At 35.2% G+C, this 24,347-nt stretch overlaps 1 protein-coding gene across 1 annotated transcript in view; it reads right to left on the minus strand.

Moving 5' to 3' along the window:
* Positions 1-24,347, minus strand: part of UNC13C (unc-13 homolog C) — a 569,448-nt gene that overhangs the window by 247,202 nt on the left and 297,899 nt on the right. The window contains exons 13-15 of the mRNA XM_042988813.1: positions 18,241-18,309; positions 16,509-16,598; positions 12,456-12,584 (exon numbers count right to left, since the gene is read on the minus strand). Coding sequence (XP_042844747.1) covers positions 12,456-12,584; positions 16,509-16,598; positions 18,241-18,309 — 288 coding nt within the window. The remainder of the gene's footprint in view (positions 1-12,455; positions 12,585-16,508; positions 16,599-18,240; positions 18,310-24,347) is intronic.

Genomic DNA, 24,347 nt, shown 5'->3' on the forward strand with positions numbered 1-24,347 from the left:
GGAGAAAAATTCTGGAAAATGACAACACATTGGTCTAAAATCTTTGGGATGGGGGTGCCTGGGTGGCTCAGTCGGTTAAGGGTCTGACTTTGGCTCAGGTCATGATCTCACAGTCTGTGAGTTCGAGTCCCACGTCGGCCTCTGTGTTGACAGCTCAGAGCCTGGAGCCTGTTTCAGATTCTGTGTTTCCCTCTCTCTTTGACCCTCCCCTGTTCATTCTCTGTCTCTCTCTGTCTCAAAAATAAATAAACGTTAAAAAAATTTTTTTAAATCTTTGGGATGAAACTAAAGTGCGTGTATATTTTTTCTTTTTTGAATATAATTTATAGTCAAGTTAGCTAACATACAGTATATACAGTGTACTCTTCGGCTCAGGAGTAAATTTCTGTGATTCATTATTTACATACATCACCCAGTGTTCATCCCAACAAATGCCCTCCTCAATGCCCACCACCCATTGTCTCAACCCCCCCCAAAACCCTATACCCATCAACACCCAGTTTGTTCTCTGTATTTAAGAGTCTCTGATGGTTTCCTCCCCTTCTGTTTATAACAATTTTTTTCCTTGCCTTTCCCCATGATCTTCTGTTAAGTTTCTCAAACACTCAGTGATGAAAAAGAATGAAATCTTGTCATTTGTAACAATGTGGATGGAACTGTAGGGTATTATGCTAAGTGAAATAAGTCAGAGAAAGACAGATATTGTATGTTCTCACTCATATGTGGTATTTGAAAAACTTAACTGAATTGCTTCTAAGAGGTCAGTTCATAGCAATACAGCACAGCCTCAAATAAGAAAAATCTCAACTGAACTACCTAACCTTACACATAAAGGAGGTAGAAAAAGGAGATAGAAAACCCAAACCAGTAGACGAATGGAAATAATAAAGATTAGAGCAGAAGTAAATGACATAGACACTATAAAAGAATAGACCAGATCATGAAGCCAGGAGCATGCTCTTAGAAAAGAACAAAATTGGTAAAGCTTTAGCCATATTAAAAAAAAAAGCCTCAAAAACACAAAATCAGAAATGAAAGAGAAGAAATAACAACTGAAACCATAGAGGTACAAAGGATTATAAAACAATATTATGAAAACATATATACCAAAAAAATTGAACAACCTAGAATAAATGCATAAATTCCTAGAAAGATATAAATTATCAAAACTGAATCAGGAAGAAATAGAAAACTTGAATAGACCAATTACTAGCAATGAAATTGAATCAATAATCAAAAAACTCCCAACAAACAGAAGTCCAGGATTGAATAGCTTCACAGGAGAATTCTGCCAAACATTAAAAGAAGAGTTAATAACAATTCTTTTCAAATTATTGCAAAAAAAGAAGAGGAGGGAAAACTTCCAAATTCATTCTAAGAGGCCTACATTACCCTTATATCAAAACCTGATAAAGACACTACAAAAAAAAAGAGAATTATAGGTCATCTCTGAAGAACATGGATGCAAAAATCATCAACAAAATATTAGCAAACCAAATCCTACAATATATTTAAAAATTCATTCACCAATATCAAGTGGGATTTATTCCTGGGATACAAAGATGATTCACTATTTACAAATCAATCAATATGATACATCACATTAACAAGAGAAAGGATAAAAACCATATTATCACTTCAATAGATACAGAAAAAGCATTTGACAAAATACAACATCCAGTCGTGACAAAAACCCTCAACAAAGTAGGTTTAGAGGAAACATATTTCAACATAATAAAGGCCATATATGAAAAACCCACAGCTGGCATCATACTCAATAGTGAAAAGTGAAAGATTTTCTTCTAATATCAGGAACAAGACAAGGAGGTCCATTCTCACCACTTTTATTCAACACAGTACTGGGAGTCCTAGCTGTAGCAATCATACAAGAGAAAGGAATAAAAGGCATCCAAATTGGTAAGGAAAAAGTGAAACACTATTTTCAAATGACATGATAGTATATATAGAAGACTCTAAAGACTCGATCAAAGAAACTATGAGAAATTGTAAATGAATTCAGTCAGGTTTCAGGATACAAAATTAATATACAAAAATCTGCTACATGTCTATACACTAATAATAAAGTAGAAGAAATAGAAATTAAGAAATCCCAATTTACAGTTACACCAAAAATAATAAAATACTTAGGAATAAACTTAAAAGACCTATATTCTGAAAACTATAGAACATTCATGAAAGAAATTGAAGACAGCACAATGGAGAGATATTCTATGCTCATATATTGAAAGAACAAAGAGTGTTAAAATTTCTGTTGTACCTAGAGCTAACTACAGATTTAATGCAACTCCTACCAAAATACCAATAGCATTTTTCACAGAACTAGCACAAATAATCCTAAAATTTTTATGAAACCACAAAAGACCTTGGATAGCCAAAACAATCTTGAAAAAGAAAAAACAAAGCTAGAGGTATTAGAATCCCAGAGTTCAGAATATACTACAAAGTGTAGTAATTAAAACAGCATGATATTGGCATAAACACAGTCACATAGATCAATATAACAGGATTGAAAGCCCAGAAAGAAAACTCTGATTATATGGCCAATTCATTTATGAAAAGGAGGCAAAAATACACAATGGGGAAAAGATAGTCTCTTCAACAAATAGTGCTACATGCAAGACAATGAAATGTCTGAAACGCTTTTTTACACCATACCAAAAACAACAACAACAACAACAACAACAACAACAACAACAACAACAACCTCCAAATAGATAAAGCCCTAAATGTGACTCCCGAAGCCATAAAAATCTTAGAAGAGTACACAGGCAGTTATGTCTCTGATAAGCTTTAGCAACATTCTCTAGATATGTCCCCTGAGGTAAAGGAAACAAAAGCAAAAATAAACTACTGGAACTAGACCAAAAAAATATTCTGCACAGAGAAGGAGACCATCAACAAAACTAGAACACAACCTACTAAATGGGAGGAGATATTTTCAAATGATATCTGATAAAGGGTTAGTATCCAAAATATATAAAAAATTTATCAACTTAACACCAGCAACAGATACTTCTCCAAAAAAGACAGATGTCCCACAGACACATGAAAAGATGCTCAATATCACTGACCATCAGGGAAATCCAAATCAAAAGTACAGTGAGGTATCACCTCATATCTCACACCAGTGACAATGGCTAGAATCAAAGGGAGAAGACATAACAATTATTGGTGAGGATATGGAGAAAAGGGAACCCGTGTGCATTTGTAGGAATTTAAATTAGTACAACTACTGTGGAAAACAATATGAAGGTTCCTCGAAAAATTAAAAATAGATATATCATCAGTAATTCCACTACTGCATATTTACCCCCCCAAATAAAAATACTACTTTGAAAAGATTTATGTACCCCCTTGGTGTTTGCAGCATTATTTACAATAGGAAAGACATGAAAGCAACCCAAGTGACCAATGATAAATGAATGGATACAGAAGATGTGGTACATATATTCAGTGCAATAGTAGACATAAAAAAAAAATAATAATGAGATTTTTGACATTTTTGACGACAAGGATGTCCCTAGAGAGTGTTATGCTGAGTACAGTAAGTCAGAGAAAGACAAATAGCATATGTTTTTATTTGTATGTCAAATCTAAATATATCAAAACAAACAGACAGACTCAAATACAGAGAACAAAATGGTGGTTGCCAGAGAAGATGTGGGGGAGGGAGGTGCACGAAGTAAAGAGTATTAAGAAGTACAAACCTCCAGTTATAAAATAGGTCATAGAAATAAAAAGTGTAGCTTGGGGAATATAGTCAATAGTATTTTAATAATGTTTTATTGTGGCAGATGGTGACTCCACTTATTGTTTTGAACACTGAGTAATGCACAGAATTGTTGAATCATTAAGATGTATACCTGAAACTAATATAACATCGTATGTTAATTATACATGAATTAATGAATGAAAGAATGACTATAATTTGTGCTTTGAGTTTTATGAAGTCTTTCTTATACTGCACTAGAAAGGTATTCTCCTATACCACCATAATTTTTACCACTTAGACTCATCTCTTTCATCCTTTTGAGTTCACATTGTATATGGTGTTAGGCAAGAGTCCACTCCTTTTTCCCCATCTTCATATGATGAGACTCCATATGATTTTCTTAACACAGCATGCTAAACTATTTCTCCTTTCCCTAGTAACGTGTGCACAATTTCTCATGTAAAAAATTCTATATTTTTTAATTTGAGATTTATTCTTATTTGAACCAAAATCTCAGGTAGATCCTGCTACTTTTTACATGTGTATAGTCATATCATCCATCAATTAAAGTTTTTTTCTTTTCATTTCTAATATTTATTCTCTTGCTTCTTCAAATATTATGTTACAGAGCAGAGTTAATAGGACAATTATCTATATTTCTTAAAGAAATCCACCCAGACTTCATCTGTTAAGCTTTAATATTAGGTAGAGGTTTTCTAACATAGCCTTAACCAAATAAAAAATAAAAAAGATGTGTTTCATCCTAATGTTCTGAGTTTATTTTTAATCATAAAGAGTCATCAAATTTCATCACATCGCTCTTTCTACTTATATTGAATAAACGTATGATATTTTTAGTTAAGTATTACAATAAAATATATTCATAGGTTTTCAATGCTGAACCACCCTTGTATTCCTGAGATCAAATTTATTGATCTGGTTATATTTTAAATATGCCATTTGATATTTTATTTTGAAATTGTTCATCAGTGTTTATTAAACATAATGAGTTTATCACTTTCTTTGCATGCACTCTCCTAATCCATTTTAAAATCAAGGTTATACTAGTTTCACTAACACAGCATACTTTTGTGATTTTAGAATTTATTTCAGCTTAACGTATTTTACTTTCTTAGAAAAATTGAAATACACATTGAGGAAAACAATGATCTCATAATGTATTATGCTTTGGATTTTCATGTTTCTCATCAATACAGAAAATATGTCATTATACCATTTATTTTGAGCAATTCTTTTTCATAACAATTTATATATTGCTTATGAAACTGATATTTAAGAAGAAATTTCATACTCATAACTTTCTTCTACACATTTTGCAACAAACTTTAAAAGAAAATTAATTTTTAAATGGGTATTTACTTAGATCTAGTGCTAAGACAATAATTACATGAGGTACTGAAAAGGCACTATAAATGCACAATGGACATCATTCCCTATACTAAAGCTACCAGTTGTATAAGAAAGCCCATTGCTTAAAGAAAAAAAAACAAAAAAACAAAAAAACAAAAAACAAAAAACCTTAGGAGAAGTCAGGGATGCTTTCAAGCCAGTTCCTTAATGATTACTGTTTAAGTAGCATCTCAAATAAAAAGTTAAAAATTAGAATTTTTCTATTTGTAAATTTCAACGTCAGATTTTATTTTTAAGGATCCTTTTATTACTGAATTATTTAGAATTAGCTAGGGCAAAAATAAAAGCAAAAGAACAAAACTAAAGAAAAGTAACTAAAGCAACTTCTTTTGCTAAAATAACTAAAGAAGCACATACCTACAGCTCAAGGGTAGACTTTTTGAAATCTTATAGCTTTCAGTTCATTTAAGTTGCCAAATTGAAGTATTCTTGGAGGGTATTTTCTTTCCCAAGAGGTTTTCAGAAGATCTCTTGGTCAACATTTTTAAATAAATAGCAGGATACTTATCACAGGTTGTGTACAAACAGATGTTTCTGCATAGAAGTTCCATTAAGTAAGCAAGTATTTGTTGATTTTTGCTACTCTATGTGATGCATGGTATTATGTACTGTAAATTCAATAATAAATAAGACAGACTTTTTGTTCTCATTAAACTCAGTGTGTACTATGGGAATCAGACAAGTAAAAAGACATTTAAACACGTGAAAAAAAGAGTACTTTTGACCACATTGTACAAGCTTATATTATTTCTAATAGAATTGGAAAAATAGAGGAAAGGAGGGCATGCTTTTGTTCTTTAAGACCAAAGACTGGATGGGATGCCTGGGTGGCTCATTCGGTTAAGTATTCAACTTGTGATTACATGTCAAGTCATGATCTCATGGTTCATGAATTTGAGTCCCACATGAGACTCTGTGCTGTCAGCAGAGATTCTCACTCTCTCTCTGCCCCTCCCCACCCTCTCAAAATATATAAACATAAAAAGACCACAGACTGGAAGTTGCAAATATAATTTTCACCACAAAATTTCGTTACAGTATTATTGGTAAAAGTGAAATGTTAAAATTGATATGTATATTGTGGTACATTTATGTGATAGGTAGCTGTAAAAAAAAATCAATAAGCTGTTCCTAAATGTATCAGCATAGATAGTTCTGTAAAAAGTAATGAGCTTTAAAAATTGCAGAATCCCTACCAAACGACACTTAGGCTGCCTGGTTCTGGAATTAACATATGTAACCACACCATGGTATGGCATATTTATATAATGTAGTATATAAGAGATTGATGGAGATATACATGGTACTACAAATGGATAACAGCCATGTATAATAAATATACACAACGAGGAATCAGAAAGCTAATACCAAATTCATAGCAGAGATTTCCTCACAAGCAAGAGGCAGAATAACTGGATTTGGGAGGGAAACAAAGAAGCCCAAAGCATATATACATGTTTTCTTCAATTTATGATGGGGTTATGTCCCAATGAATCCACCATAAATTAAAATATTATAAATCAAAAATGCCTTTAATACACTTAACCAACCACACATTTCAGGATAGCCTAGCCTACCTTAAATGTGCTCAGAATACTTAAAAATCCTACAGTTAGGCAAAATCACCTAACACAAAGCTCATTTTATACTAAAGTATTGAATGTCTCATGAAATTTGTTGAATAGTGTACTGAAAGTGGAAAACAGAACGGCTGTAGGGGTACAGAATGGTTGAATCAGTTGTTTACCCTTGTGGTCGTGTGGGGGAAGGAGCTGTGGCACACAGCCACTGCCTACCATCGATGAGAGAGGATCATAATATATATTGTTACTTCAAGAAGAGATCAAAATTCAAAAACTCAAGTATGGCTTCCACTGAATGCCTATCACTTTCACACCATCATAAAGTCAAGAAATTGTACACAAAACCATTGTGAGTTGGAGACAATCCGCATGTGATTTTCCGTATAGAGGTAGGTAGGTGGTTGGGTGGGTACATGGTTGGGTAGGTAGATATTCATTCCTAGATATGTTAGGCACAAGTATAAATTTAAGCTCACTTCAGGGAACAAATTATAGTTTTTTAAAAAAAAATACAAACATTTCAAACAGACTTGACAATTTTTGGCCTATCCTTTCCTAGAAGGACATCTATATAAAAAGCCAACCTATAATCTGAAGACTGCCTTAGGAGCATGGAACAACAGCAAGGGGAATTGGATGATCGTAATTAACAATGATTATTACCAAGCTAGAAAATATCCATTTTATTAAAGTTGACATAAGGAGGACTTCTTTTTGTGGGATGGGTAGAGCAGACTCTTTAAAAAACTCCAAAGCTCAAATTTAAACAGAAAAACATCAATTTGATTATATCAAAGCTGAGAATTTCTTATTAGCGTACACTGTGACAAAGATAAATAAAGATTACAGATTGTGAAAAATCTCTGCAGCATCAAAAGGACTCAGAAATGCCATAATATAGACCAAAAAATACAAAAACTCTGTTTTTAAAAATAGGCACAAGATACAAACAGGTAATTTACAAAAATCGTTACTCAAATAGTTAAAAAACTTATGAGAAGTTTCTTAAACTCATTACTAATTATTAAAGAAATATAATTAGAACATTGGCCTAGTTTCTGGATTGTCTCATGTGTCTCTATGCAAGAGATCAATCACCTATGTCCACACTACAACATTTGAGTTCTTAGTTATGCTAAATTGAAGGACAAACATAGAACTTGGTGATTCAGCCAAGGTGAATGCTTTTCTCTGAGTGTGCAGCCAGCCTTTAGAAAACACACTCTATTTTGTTGTTCTAACTACAGTTACTTTGATTTTTCTCTTAAATCTACTTTCCATTTTTATTCCAATCACTATTTTCACATGATTCTTTAAAAACCCTTTGGAGAGAGAAAGTATGCTTCCACATTTAAATAATCAGAATTATACTGTGTCTAACAACCCTGAAATTCTTGGTTTTTGGTTTCAGGCATTACTTCATCTAAAGAGAACTCAGATAAAAGACAATTAGCATGAATATTAAAAAATAGGTCTTGATGAAGAAACTAAGACATGAAGAGACTCAGTAGTGCATCCAAGATTACAAAAATAATAAGCAGGAATGCCAGGATTTGAACTCAAGGGTTCTGACATCAGAGACCATGTTCTTGACCACATACTTAGAAGTGGAGTCATTGAAAGAGACTATAAATAGCTAAGTATCATAGTGCTGCTTTTATAGAATGTGTTTTTTATTAATTTATTACCTTATCAACCCTACTCTTTGTCAGGCACAGCATTGAACACTGGGGCTACATTGCAGCCTAATCAGAAAGACAGGCCAAACAGGTATTACATTATTCTGTGCTTAATAAATTCAGCATAATAAGTGCACTGGTGATAACATGTCAATGGTATTATAAGAGCAGAGAGCAGGAATACCTAATATAGGTAGGAGAGATCCTAAAAGCTTTCTGAAGAAATGGCCAGATGAGCTAGAGTTAGTCATGAAGGGGGTTTGAGGAGGTAAAACAACTCCAAACAGGAAAAAAAATGCAGACAAAGTCATCATGGACTTTAGTGTGTTGAATCACAGAATGCAAAATAGAAATGAGGTTAAAATAAGGAAAGATAGAGCTTAGATCTTGGAGGGCCTTTGGATAACGGCAGTGTTCAGACTTAATCCCATAAGTGAATGGGGAGTGTAGAGTTATAGATAGGAGTCACATAAACACAGATGTATTTTAAATAGTTTGGGTGGCAGGATGGAATCTGATATGAAGGTATGTTAGTCAAAATAAGCCAAGTTATGCTGTGGCAACAAATAAATCTCCAAATCTCAATGAGTTAATGTAGTAAATGATTATTTATTAAATATCCAAAGTCTGAAGCTGGCTGGATAGCCCTCCTCCACCTGATAGCTATACCATTTAGAATGGGTGTATATCAAGGTTACTGCAGCACAGAAGAGAGGGCTGGAGAATACTGCAAGGTATTTTTAAGTGTTGGGACTGGATGGGGTGTTCATCAATTTCTCCCCTATCTCATCATTCAGGACGCTGTGGCATGACCCAATACAACTCCAAGAGGCTTTAGGCAAGCACTTGAGTGTCTACCACAGAATAGAGCACTCCTTTCACTCCTGTTTATAGTAGGCCAAATATACCTATAAATTATCATCATTTGGTTTGAGAAAAAATATTGTTTATTCACTTATTCAATTCACTCAAATGCTTTTCTGAGCACCTACTATGATCTATGCACTCACGTAAGTATCAGGGGGTTCAACCCTGTTCTTGTGGGTAAACCCTTATTTGACTCTCCACTTACACAATTGTATGTGTGCAGGACAGATTAAGTGGGGTGGAAGGTGTAATATGAGCCAGATCCTATGCCTTATAGGCAATTTTAAGGACTTCAAATTAGACTGAAATGAAGGGACTTTATAACATTGTGTGCAACAGAAGGACATGGTCTGATTTCCTTTTTAAAACAATCATTCTTACTGTTTTATTGAGAATAGAGGATGGTAGGATGCAACCACTGTTCTCTATTAGGAACTTATATAGTAATGCAAATGAGCAATGATGGTGGCTCAGATCAGGATGGAAGGATGGAGCTGGTCAAAGTGGTCAGACTCAGGGCTCCTGTGTGGCTCAGTTAAGTGTCCAACTTCAGCTCATGTCATGATCTCATGGTTCATGGGTTCGAGCCCCCCATCTGGCTCTGTGCTGACAGTGCAGAGCCTGGAGCCTGCTTCACATTCTGTGTCTGTCTGTCTGTCTCTCTCTCTCTGTCCCTCCCCCGCTCAAGCTCTTTTTCTCTCTCTCTCAAAAAGTAAGTAAACATTAAAAAAAAGTGGTCAGATTCTGGAAATACTGTGAAGATAAGGTATTTAGTTTTGAAGATAAAGTCATCAGAATTTTAGGACAATTTAGATGTGTGGTATGAGAAAAAAAGATCTTGAGCTCACGGGAGAAGACCGTTCCAATCAACTAAGGGGAGATAAACCTTAATCATTAAAACTTTTCCAAGATGGCTTCAGAAGGGCTCTAGAGAATATTATTTTTCTAAATTACTCAGATCCAATAGGTACTTCCTTTAGAATTTCAAATGATAACAATGCTTATGGAAAAGTCTTTTTCTTTGATGGAAAACATAGCTCCAAATTTTCTACTTCTCTACATTGATAAGATTTCTTACATTTCTTACATTTCTTACATTTCTTACATTCTCTACATTGATAAGATTTCTTATAAATTTTATCTATATAGATCTCTTCACCAAAAAGAATAACTAGACAGTTGGCAAACTATGTAAATGTCTTTGTTTTTAAAGCCAGGTTAGCAAATATTAAGCCATGTTAGATTCATCTTGAGGTGACACTTCATTTACTATTTGTTAGGAGCATGTTTGCTTTATGGGAACCGCCCATATCTCTATATCTCTTAGGAAAATAAAACTGTTTATGCTATTTGTGAATTATTATTATTAGTAATATAGTAAGTAGAAAGACACTAAATAAGACATTTTGGTGATATGGTTCATCCACTGGGTATAAATTAGAATAGTATGTCATATTTAAGTTCAATTTTGATGAAGGCAGGAAAGAGGGGAAAAACATTATAGACAAATAGAACAGGATACATAAATGCATGGATATGAAAGAGGATGGACAATTCATGAAAATAATAGAATTTAGGGATCATGAGAGGGGATAGTGTGTATGAAGTTTCAAGGAATACGAAATTGAAGCTGGGAGGTTTGGTAAATTGATTATGAAGTTATGTATGGATAACATACCTGGTGTAACAAAAAGTTTCAATTTTACCTTTTAGTTAAAATAAATACAATGAAGTTGAAAATGTAAAAGTATGGAAGGGCCTTATGGGAGGAAGATGGTAGAAAATAGACAAAGAGAAGCTATGAGAAAGCCACCCAATGGAAAAACACAGTGAGAGACAATTTAATCTTTAAAAATCCCAGATAACTAAGTTTTTAGACTAGAACACATCTAGCAGGAATAATAAAGTTATGAACAATTATGTGGTTATACATTATTTTCTTACACAATGACAAAGTCCAGCTTTAATTTTTTTCTCCTACTAGGCTAAGGACACCAGAAAGTTTTAATACTATAAGAAGCTCAGCCTGAAACCTAAAATGAAAGAGTCCCACTTTTCTCATTCAATATAATTATCTAGAATTTGCCCCACTCAAGTAACCAAGAAGGTCCAGAGTGATTGCACAATTTCCAGTATCTAGTGGAGTGCCTACTTTCTTCAGGAAAGTGGACAGTAGATACATATTAAAAAGTCATCTCCAAACACCAGTTTTATAGAAGTGATAGCAATGCATAAATCATAGTATGCATGATGCCTAGTATGAGGAAAACTTCAACACAACAAAAAGATACATCACATATAAAGAGGGAAGTAATATATATTAAATCACATAACCAACAAAGGATTAGTATCCAGAATATATTTTAGAATTTTTTTTTACAAATTAATAAGTAAAAGACAAGCCCGCAGAAAAATCAACAGAGGATCAATAGCTAATTCACAGATAATAAAACTGAAGTGTTCATTGAGCATATGTGAAAATATGCTCAAACTGTCTACTATTAGTGTTTATCTCTGAAGGAAGAGAAAGGGAGGAGAATTCACTTTGGAAAAAGCACAAAGGGAAATGCTGCTTTCTGCAGGTGTAATATTCATTTAATGCCTTTAGACAATAAAGAACAGAGCAAATATTACTAAATGTTAACATTTGGTCATCTAGGTGGTAAGTGTATATATGTTTGGTTTGCTTTCTATATTTTCTTTTGTATTTTTGAAATATTCCTTAATAGTTAATTTACATATAGGATGATTTCACCGTCCTGTTATATGTTTCCCCATCTATCACATTTATTAGGTAAAGTGATAAGGGAGGAAGTTATGTGTTAGAGGAAGAACGTAAGAGGTGAGTTGGAATCCTAAATTCTAGTCCCAAATCTGCCACTTGACCACTGCGTGACCTTGAGCAAATCACTTAATTGTTGTGAAACTGATTCCTCATCTGAAAAGCCTAAAACATAGTATCTACCTTTATTACATAAGGTTGTTTTAAGGAGCGAATTATTTCATGTAAATGAAAGTGATGTTCATATGTGAAGAAAAGATTAAGAATTCTCAAAACCCACAGTTAATGTGAAATTAATTGAACATATATTCTCATTTAGTGTCATTCTAAACATATAGAAACAGACATTAGAAACAAAGGAGACATACATCTTTTCTTACCGGATCAATTAGTTGGGAATAGAGTTCATGGCAATTGTCAAAAATATACTTGTATGTAGAATCCAGGCACGCCCTAACACAGTCCTTCACCACCATGCTGGCCTTTGGGGGACTTTGCAGCTCCAGAACCTGAGAGACAAATTATTTTCTTAAAGTCAAAAAATATAACATTGTAATCCAGTATCAACAACTCAAATAATCTTCAATAAATGTTTTTAGTTGATATTTCTACATTCAGGAAAAAAGGTTTATTTTAAAACCTTTAAAACCATTTTAGTGTAAATGTTTAATTTTCTCATATGACGATGCAGTGAAAATGAGCATAGTTGTAAATATTCAAATAGAAACACATAGAGGACCAATCACAACATTATTCATCCATTCATTCTTTTCAATCATTCAACATTTATCACCTACTGTGTGCACGACAATAGGATACCCCAGTGAACAAAGGAAGAAAAATCCCTTTCCTCATGGAGCTAAATTCTAGCAGATAATAAAAGAAATCAGTAAAATATATTCCATGATGGTGCACATTGAAAAGTAAAATAAAGCAGAGGAGATAGAAAACGTTTCAGCAGAATAGAACTAACAAAGAGGATGCAACACTAGGTGAATTCAGAGAAGTAAAAGGATGGAGCCAGGGGAAAAATCTATGTACAGACTATTTTAAGAACCTTAACTTTGAGTAAGGTGGGAAGGAATCAGACTCTTTCAGCAGAAGGGCAAAGTGATGTAACTCAACTGTCATTTAAATGGCTTAAGAAAAAAGAATGAATGAATGAACACAACAAACAAACAACTCCCTTAGGCTGCTTTAAGGTAGGCTATGGAAAATGTAGAAAGACCAGGGATGAGAACACTATAGTAATTTAGTCAATATAGTGCTTGGACTATGGTGTTAAGCTAGGAGCTGTTTAATTTGGGAAGGAAGAGCTAACAGGATCTGCTCAATGATTGGATAATTAGTGTGAGAGAAAGAGAGGAGTTAGGACCCCATGGTTCTAGCGTGGATAACTGATACAATGAAGGTAGGTTAACTAGACAAATAAAGCTGTACACAGGTGATGAAGAGCTCGGTTTCAGGCAGGTTAAGATTGAGAAGGTTGTTACGCATGGAAGTAGACATTTGCGTATGAGTCTGGACTCATGGAGATGCCTGAGGCTAGAGATACAAATTTAGAAATTATTAGCTTAAATAAGAATTCAAAGGAACAGGACTAGATGAGTATGGATACAAAAGAGAAGAAGTCCAAAAATTAACCCTGGATAATGGTGTTAGAATGATCAAACATGTAGTATGCAGAAAAAAAAAGTTATCTTTGACCCATACCTCATACCATTAAAAACAACAACAACAACAACAACAAAACTTTCAAAATAAAACACAGGACTAAACATACAAGATAAAATAAAACTTTTAGAAGAAACAGGAAAATCTCTTTGTGACCTTGGTTTAGCCCAGAGCACTATCTATAAATCAAAAATTGCTAAAGTAGACTTCATCCAAATTAAACCCTTTTGCTGTACAAAAGGTACTGTTAGAGAATGAAAAGATAAAGTACAGACAGGGAGAAACTCCTAGCAAATAAAGCACCTGACAAAAGACTTGTATCTAGACTATATAAAGAACTCTTTTTTTTTCCTTAAGTTTTTAAAATTTATTTTTAGTAATCTCTTTGCCTAAATTGGAGCTGGAGCTCATGACCCCGAAATCAACAGCCACATACTCTTCCACCTGAGCCCGCCAAGGGTCCCAAAGAACTCTTGATACTAAAACAAAACAAAACAAACTAATAAAAAATGGGCAAATATTTCAAAAGATTGTTCCTAAAAGAAAAATTCAGATAACAAATCAGCCCAAGAAATGATGACCAACATTATCAATAATAAATAAAATTAAGATGTAATATGATACAGTTTCACTCCTATTAGAATGGCTAACAAAATAGTAATATTTAAAACCACGGAAAATACCAAGAGCTTTGCCACAAGATATAGCGCAATTAGGATTCTCAAACATAGCTGCTAAGAAGGCAAACCCAGGAACCTCACTCCAAGGAAAGTGAAAGCTTATGTTTACACTAATAATTTCTACATAATTTTTTTAACAGTTTTATTAACAACCCAAACTGGAAACAACCCAAATGCCTATAGTACATGCATAACCAAGAATGGCTACTCAGTAAATGGCTACTCAGAATGGCTACCTGCATAACCAAGAATGGCTACTCAATAAAAAGGAATGAACTGTTGATAACACTCAACAAGATGGATGAACAGCCAATGTGTCATGCTATATAGCGTATTATTTCATTCACAGGACATTCTGGAAAAGGTAAGCCTATAAGGAAACAGCAATGGATAGGTAGTTGCCAAGGGGTGGGAGAGGCAGTGAGTATTAAAAAGCAGCCCGAGGGAATTCTGGAGGATTATGGGACCGTTTCATTGGTTAATTGCCGTGGTGGTGATACGACTACACGTTTGTCAAAAAGAATAGATCTGTACACCAGAGGAATGAATTTGACTGCGTGTAATGAGAAAAAAAGAAAATGGGAGGAGGAAATTTGTTCAAAAGATGCTGAAAGAATAGAGATGGGCAATAAAACATAACGAGGCTGATTCTAAGGTGTTTTGGTATTAAAGGACAGGGGGAATTCGGGTGTTGTAGATGGAGAAAAAAGTGGAGTCCATCTTTAAGGAGAGTAGGAGCCACTGCAGCACCAAGGCTTTAGTGTTCAGAAGGGCATGAAATCAATTGCACAGCTGGAAGAGATGGCCTTTTCTAGGAGAAGAGACAGCTAATCAATAGTAATAAAGGAAGGAAGAGTATATGGACACAGATGCAGGTAAGTAGATAGATGGGGTGGGTGGGAGGAGCATGTGGTCTGAGCTTGAGGAAGCTCTCCCGCATTTGCTCCCATTTTTTTCAGTGCAGTGTGAAGCAAGGTCATCGGCTGGTAGTGAGGATGGAGGAGGAGGTGCTGGAAGTTTGAGATTTGGTTTCTAAACACATCAAGGCTGGTGACTGAGAAATGGCAGATATGTAGCACTTGTGCAGGCACCCCCTACCCTCACTCCCATGTCCCCCCTGCCTCAGTGTTAATGACAGCCATCACCTGTCAATAAAGTAACTTTTCCTCGTAAGCCTGGTTGGAAGCTCACTATCCTTTCCTATACACTGTTCCAACAGCTGCTTCCAGAGGATAAGAATGGATATAAATTCTATTTATCCCAGTCACCCAATTACACTGTGATTTGAAGCCAAATGAATTTTCTTTGGACTTGAAAAACTCTAAATGACTGCTGATATGGCATGGTTTTGTTTTCTGTCTCTCATATAGTACCATTTTTAGTGCTTCTAGTGAAAACAATCATGAGCAACTGAAAATCGTTTTGTTTTTTTCTGTAGAGGAATTTTCTGAATAAACATCATAAAACTCTTTCAGAGAGCAAAATTTTTTAGCCCATAGCCTGACAAATAGTTTTAGGAAACACTTGACATGAATAGTCTTGATAGCCCAATTATGAGTGCAAAGAACTTGATGTTAAAGCAGAGATCTACCTAAAAAGAAATGCCTGCATAGTTTTGTAGATAGTTAACTATACAAAAGGATTCAACAATCAAATATATCCCTATGTAGACATTTCCAGGGCTCAAAGTGGAAGTTGTCACAATTGGGGCAAACTTAAAAGAATCAGCTACTCTGTTGGGATGAAAAGGTTAGCAAGCCATGGGAGTTAAAACTAAAGTAAGAAGTAACTCATTTCCATTTAGCATTCTTAGAGATTTCTTTTTTAGTAAGAGCCGTATTTAAGATGGATTTAATTTAAAACTAAATTTAAGCCGAATGTATCAGAATATTTTAGGTGTCTAGGATAATTCTTTTTCAACAGACCTCATGCTGGAGGATTCACTTAGCAAAGGAAAAGGCATCATGGCGTAACTGCAAGGGTTGGACCGCACTGGTCAAGAGAGGAGTAAAAGCCAGACTTTAGCAGGGAATAAATGTGGTATGTCACAACAAGATGGTGACAGGTAAGATGAGGTACCTTCATCCTGAAGAAGGTGATACTTGTTAGTAGGTCAACAGTTGATTTCAGGTCTTGCAGTCGTTCAGCATTGCTGGCTGGGAAGTTTTCCTGGTTAATTAATAAACAGAAAATGGGTAAATTTTCAGAGTGGGAAAACAAATTAAAACTAGCTTTCTGGTAAAGGAAATGGGGAATGAACTGTGTAAAATTATAAAAATATCCCTAGAGTATTCCCAAACTATTTTATCATAAAATATTACAAAAAGTAAACAATATGGAAATACTGCTAGTCTTACAAAGCCATATGCTTCTATTTCCACATTGCAATAAAAATATAATTTTTATTATATATTATGTATATATAATTATACAATTCATGCAGCGTTATTATTCGTCTTTGTTGCTATAATAATTTTGCTACTAAAAGTGGAGTGGACAGCATGTAGTTGGAAATATTTTTAATAACTTTCTCAAGATGAGTAATTTTTTCCAAAAATACCCTTGGGAACTTTTACATATGCTACATTTACCTTTAGTCACAAAGAAACTTTTAAAAGTTAAAAAAAAAGAGTAAGACTGCACTGCCAAGTCTCTCCCTCAAGTACTGTGGATTTCAACAAAAAGTTTGTTAGTGATGTTGGGTGAAATGTCATATAAAAATAAAGAAGTTCAGAACTTTGAAGTAAAGGAAAGGTGTGATCATGAAAATGTTTGATATAAGATTTTAACATTGTAACATTGAGGAATTTCTCATTTACCATGCTTTCAGATTGGCTTTTTAAAGAGTGACCTGAAAAACCACATGTAACCTTTAGATATTCATGAACTTCAGCAGAGTTAAGGTGTCAAAATGATGACAAATAATGTGGCCTCAAGGCCCCTTTGCCCCCAATTATCTTTTTTTTATTGCCTAGTTAATAGCAGTTATCTTCTAACAGTGTTGGCCCCAGTTCCAACAGGAAGGTTGAATTTGACAAAATGTGGTATAATTTCCAGAAATATACAATTAAGAGATCCATCAATAATGAATTAAAACATGAATGTAGGAGATACACATATTTGCAGGTATGATGTTTAGAATAAATTATTAAATAAAGAATGCAAGAGTTATTGCTACAAATTTTTTCTAGAAATATAATTTATAACTGAATATTTTGTATCTAAGATCTTTATAATTAAAATAATATATATATTTACACACAAAAATACATGAATACATTTGTGTGTGTATGTATTTGTATGTTTCACCTGGAGGTGAAGTATAGAATAGTTGACAAAAACTTTGGACAACTTCAAAAAGCATATTATAGTGATCTAGAAAGAGTGAATTAAGCGGTGAGTCCAAGTAAGAATCTTAAAAGCCGAGGAACTATCAGCAGGATATCTCAGCAACAAGGGGTGAGCTTTCAAGATGAGGTCTATGCCACATGTTTACCTCAAGAATTAGCTGATTGCCTCTCAGTCTGAAAGTTATTAAAATAATTGTAAAATTAAACACACACACACACACACACACACACACACACACACACACACACTTTATTAGTATAGGCTTGTGTGGGGCAAGGTCTCTGAACGAGGGACATCTGCTTGCTTACTGACTGGACTTTTCCAGTGTGATAGAACCTGAGATCCCAAGATCAGTATTTTTACTTTTCCATTACACAGTGGATGATTTTTTATAATATGACAAGAAAGCATCTCAGTCAAACATGGTATCTTACCTTCAGGAAAATAATTTTGTACATACCCTATACTTTGACAGGTCAATCCTTAAAGAGTTATGCAACTGATCCAATAGTTTTATGAATTTTTCCCTCTGTACAGAGCAAAAACAAAATAGGAGAACAGAAGTAAATGGTCATTCTAAAAGTAACCCTCAAAACAACTCTAGGAGTTATTTTCCTCATTTTACAGAATGGAAGGTTCAAAGATATAAAAAATTTATCTAAGGTGATAGAGCTAGTATGTGACAAAACAGTGATTCAAATGCAGATAGCTTTCACAACAGAACCAATCTCTTGCCAATAAGCCACATAGACTCTCTGTGATGAATAAGAAAGTATCCAAAAAGTTGCTTTCAGGGGAAAGAGTCCAGAGAACTGAATCACCACTGTACTAATTCACAACAATATGAGTCAGCAAGATAAAACATCAACTACCCCACACACCACTGTACCTCCTCAGAAATAAATTATTATTTTGAAATTTCTCCTACCTGTGGAAGCAGGAATAGCTACTGTTCTCATCAAGAACAATTTCAAAAAGTACTTTCTTTTTGGTAACAAGTATAGACTTCATAATCTGAAAGTACTGATTGCCTTTCCAGTATGTTTATGATTTAGTGTTTAAAAGACATATATATAAAACATTAAGCAAAAAAACAAAACAAAACAAAACACACACAAAAAACTAATACTTCCCTCTGAGGCTATCTCAGTGTTGGACTGACCTCTTCACAGGATCTGAAAATAATGAGTTTGCTTATAAGTCTAAAGATGAAGTTATGTTGATTAAATAAAGTAAATAAATTAGATAAAATAAAAACATCAAAGTCACACAAAGTTTATAGGTAGATGATCCCCCATTCTGAGTCTCAGATTTTAATCAAAAATAAAAAGAAATAAGAGAGTGGAAGTAAGAGCAAAGGTCTCTGCCTACATGAGTATTCTGTAAATAACAAAGTGTACTTTGGAAGATACTGGCCGAAGCAGAAACTTCCTAACACTTTCACATAAAAGGTAGATTTATGGGGTTATAACTCATTCTTTGAAGTCAGTGATTTTGATGAAGTGAGCTATTAACAGAAATTGATGAACTGTTCCTAAGTTGAAACTCCAATTTTCTGAATAAACTACTTTTATCTGGTTCATATGTCAGACAATCAAACTTGATATTATTTTCTGTGTTAACCCCTTGCGGAGACAATGAAAGAGCCTAAGAAATGAAACTTGCCTTCAAGATGCTTGCCATCTTATTAGGCAGAAGACTCTTCAGTAAAGCTACTGAAAACTGCTGATGAGTTAAAGGTCTTAGATTTTCCTTTCCCACTTTCCCTCAGACTTTCCCAGGGAAAGAGGTGAACTATATTGTCTTTTTATTAACCCTCATCCCCCAACCACGTGGGTCAGTAGCTCTCAATCAAAAGAGAAAACCCTAAGATCCACTACCATCATCAGTTTAGGCCACAGTAAAGTTAACCATTCAATAACTGTAAAAGTTAATGTGCTCACGTCATGTCTTAAGATGCTTTATCTACCTCTGTGATTGGTATAAATCATCAAGACAGCTGACATGACCCTAGTAAGTCACATTAATGCCCAAGTCACTAGCCCTGTTATATACACTGGTAGTGACTGTTCTGGTTGTGTGCTTGATATCCATTTCCATTCTTCCTTACTACTAGAACCTTGTAATTAAAACGTGGCCATTCTGAAATACCTAACTTCATGACCTCTTTTCCTACAGGAATGGTCATGCAGTATGATTTTGGTTAATGAGATATATATAGTTTATTAAAGGGGATGGACCCAGTTAGCACATTACCATGAATTATTATTTGGAAAGACTCTAAAAGAATGCTTGCCAGGCACTGTTGTTGTATTAGTGTTCACTATGTAACTCCTTGTCAGGCTTTTTCTCCATCTGCCCTGTGTCCCTCTCCTTTCTTCCACCTGAAACTCAGACTAGACACGTGAAGGTAAAACAGTCATGTTACCTTCAGATAAAAAGCTAAACAAGCAATTAGGTGTGGTGGAGCAGGACGCCCCCATACCTTACCTTAGCCCTGTCTGCCCACCCTTTCAAAAAATTACAATCCTGAACAGCTACCCTCATCCTGAATTCCTTATTACTTCTGGACTTGGGATCTACGGAGAAAAAAAAAATTGTATTTCATGCAGCCAAACAGAATTCTGACTGACACAGATCACATGTGTGGTCTTCCTACCTCAGTCTTCAGTGCCCAGCTGGAAAATTTACATTCGAGGAACACAGAAAACTGTGGAGAAAACTGCCAGGCTTGTTGTCGCTAAATCCCAGACAATATCAGATGATATGAAATTAAAAGTGTGCTACTGATTACATCTTCATAGAGATTCTTTAAACAGAAGAGCAGCTTGAAATTTAATTGTATTTATTATAATTCTATTTAACTATAGTGAGACCGCATTTGCAAGATCTGAGGAGGCCTATTTCCTGCACGGTGTGATTTGAGGAGTAACAAAAGACTGGGTGATTAAAAAATGATTCTCCTGAGGGGCATGCCACAACATCTGAAGCCTCCATGATACTCTGTTCTTCACATTAGGTAATGTCTACACATGCCTGGTATTTAGTAGCGGGCCAAATCAATCACAATACTGTTACCAGTTAGCAAAAACTTAGGTTTAATTAGTTGATAAGAATAATTCTAGGGGTGCCTGGGTGGCTCAGTTGGTTAAGCATCTGACTCTGGATTTCCCCGTGAGTCATGATCTCATGGTCATGAGGTGGAGCCCCAGCTGGGCCTCATGAAGCCTGCTTGGGATTCTCTCTCTCCCTCTTTCTGTGCCCCTCCCCTGCTCACACATGCTCTCTCTTGTGCATGCTCTCTCTTTCACAAAATAAACTTAAAAAAAAAAGTAACTCTAGACCAGGGGTCAGGAAACTGCCTCTAAAGAACCAGGTAGTAACTCTTTTCAGCTATTAAACTCTGCCACTGTAGCACAGTGCTCCCAGAAACAATATACAAACAAATGGGCATGGCTGTTCTCCAGCAAAATTTTGGTTTTTTGGACAGTGAAATTTGAATTTCATATAATTCATGTGTCGCAAAATAATAGTATTCTTTTGATATTTAAAAGCCATTTAAAATGTGGAAACCATTCTCACCTCGCATGTGGGCCATGCAAACAAAACCAGCTGGTGGGCCAGTTTTGGCCCATGAGCACAGGGGAGATTTTGAGTAGGGGACAGTGGTCGCTACCTCACAAGTGCATTAAAATCAACAAGAAATGTAAACATATCACCCTGGTATACTGGGAGTTGTAGAAGGAAATGTTCTTCTGAGGAAGGGGTGTAAAAGCCTCTGCCTCATTCTCAGCTGCTCTTTTCCCTTTCTTTGTTTCTTATTATCTCACTCCCGCGGCAGGGGTTGATTTAACTTGAATCTAATGATGCTTCAGCACTGGGGGCTACAGTGATGGTGTCAGTGACTAACAAATGTCATCAACTGAAAAGTATTTAAGGAGTCCCTTCACAGGCAAGTTTGAAAAGCCCTGAGATGGAATCATTCACTGACCTAGAGACTCTCAAAGTTTCCCTCACTTTGACTAAACTTTAGAAAGGTTTTTCCTGACTCTAGGCCCTGATGTCTTAATTTTTGAGCATTCTCTTTAAAAAGCCTAACTGTAATTCTTCCTCTGTCCCTGGGAAATGTGAATGTGTTTCAAAGCCTCTTGCCAGGTTACTTTACAACCCAGAGAAGTCTTCCCCAAGTACTTGGGAGCTATCCCTCTGAAAGGTAATCATCAAAGAGATAGTACCCGTATCACCCAGGATCTATGAGAGGGTAGGAGACTAATTTTGTTGGGTGTCCATTAGTAAACACAGATAGCCTCATCACAGAAAAAGATATGTGCACACCCAAATATAATTGAGTGTGCTGGACACATGCCAATGATCAACCTTCCCCTTGAGAGCCTCAGATATTTTTTTTCTCCTAAACACTGGATTATCTTTTTTCAATAAGAATGGTATTTCAGGACTTTCATCATATGAAGAAGTGATCAAAGAATCTGAAGTCAAAAACTCTAGAAAAACTCTTAAAGAGATGTATCAGGAAGTTAATGAAAATATTATGCTGTTTTTCTGGAATCTATAATATTTGTAGTGTTTGTTATATTATAATTTATAATTCATTGGCATTCATTTTTTTTCATTAAAAATGAATAATTTTCTGTTTCCTATTGACAATTCGTATTTTTCTTAAAAACAGTCTTATCAGGGGCACCTGAGTGGCTCAGTCAGTTAAACTTCTGCCTCTTAATCTCAGCTCAGGTCACGATCTCACAGTTTGTGAGTTCAAGCCCCACATCAGGCTCTGCACTGATGGCACAGAGCCTGCCCGGGGTTCTTTCATTCTCTCTGCCCTTCACCTGCTTGAGAGCTCGATCTCTCTCGTGCGCTCTTTCTCTCTCAAAATAAATAAATAAACTTTTAAAAATATTAAAAAAGATTCTCATCAAATTATATAATGTTTAGGAAGCACAAAACCTAGATCCACCTCTCCCCAGAAATAATCATTTGTCAAGTCATTAAAAATGACTTCTAAAATGTTTCTCACACACATTTTCTCCTTTGCCACAATCTTCATTTTCTCTAAGCCATTAGCACAGCATTACTTTGCTTTGTCAGGACTAGCTTATCAGCCCTATCACTAATTTCCATCTAGTCCTCCTGTATTCAACACCAGAACTGTTTTACTCATTTCACCTTCTTTCAGTGTGGCTTCCAGTAGTTCTGAGACTGGAAAACTAAACATCATATTTCCCAAACTCCTTTGCAGCTAGGCTTATGCAATTATCTTAGTTTCTGCCTATTAGATACATGTGCACTGCTACATTTGGAAAGCAGACGAGTGATGGAGGCCTAGTTCCTGCTTCTTGGTTTACTTGGGCTGCTAAGTCCTGGAGACATTCATTTCCCAGTCTCTGGTCACTAGCTTTGTGGTCTCAGACATTCTGCTGCATTAGCAGAAGCAGCCTTCTGATTCCTCACCTCCCCAACTGTAAGAAAACTCACCACTTCTCTTAAAATCAGTTTCAAATATCAGTGATATTTTGAGGATTATTACAGAAAGATCTTCCTTGAGTCCCAAATGATATTATAAGCATTTAATTCCCTGTGCCAAATCCCTTTCTACTTAAAGTTTCTAACATGGTGTCTATTACTACAACTGAACTGTGTCTGATATATATCCTCACACCCTTCTGCAACATTTCCTTAGTTAGTTATCTTTCTAAATCAAAGATTATACCCTAAGCTTCAAGAATGACATCCAAACATCTCTGTAGGTTTTAAAGGCCCTCAACAATCTAATGTCAACCCAATAGCACAGTTTCTTCTTATACTACCTACATTTGTTGTTTTTGTTTTAATTTTTTTTAATGTTTATTTATGTTTAAGAGAGAGACAGAGCATGAGCAGGGGAGGGGCAGAGAGGGAGGGAGACACAGAATCTGAAGCAGGCTCCAGGCTCTCAGCTGTCAGCACAGAGCCCAACACGGGGATCAAACCCAGGAACCGTGAGTGAGACCTGAGCCAAAGTCGCAGGCTTAACTGACTGTGCCACCCAGGAGCCCCTCTACCATCCTTCATTCTATTTGCCCTACTTAGTAGGCAGGCTACCTTACACACACTTTGAACTTATTTTGTATCTTTACTTTGGTCTTTACTCAAATGTCTTCCCAGACCCAAGGTAGCTTCCCAACTACTTCTTGGACAGTGGAAAAATATTACTCATCCCTAAAAGCCCTGTTCCTTTTATCACACTTTCATCAGTCCCTGAAAAGTATCAATCACTTGATCCTCTTCAATCTCTCAATATCAAAGCCTCCTTTGATACTAATCACACTTTGGGAGTGACTTAGGGTTATTGTTCTAGATGGTTAAGTGACTATCCCATTAGAACATGAACCTCAGAAAGTAGACGTCAACGTTTATCATTCAATCCCTTTACTACTTGCCACAGTGCCTACTGCTATAGGGAACACATAAATACATATCAAATGAACAAGTGGACAAATGTAAGAACATATGGAATGGTAAAGAAGTATTTACTAGCTTATTTATTTTTGCCCAACAATGGCTGGATCA

This window comes from Panthera tigris, chromosome B3 (genome assembly GCF_018350195.1).
Source record: "Panthera tigris isolate Pti1 chromosome B3, P.tigris_Pti1_mat1.1, whole genome shotgun sequence".
Lineage (NCBI taxonomy): Eukaryota > Metazoa > Chordata > Mammalia > Carnivora > Felidae > Panthera > Panthera tigris.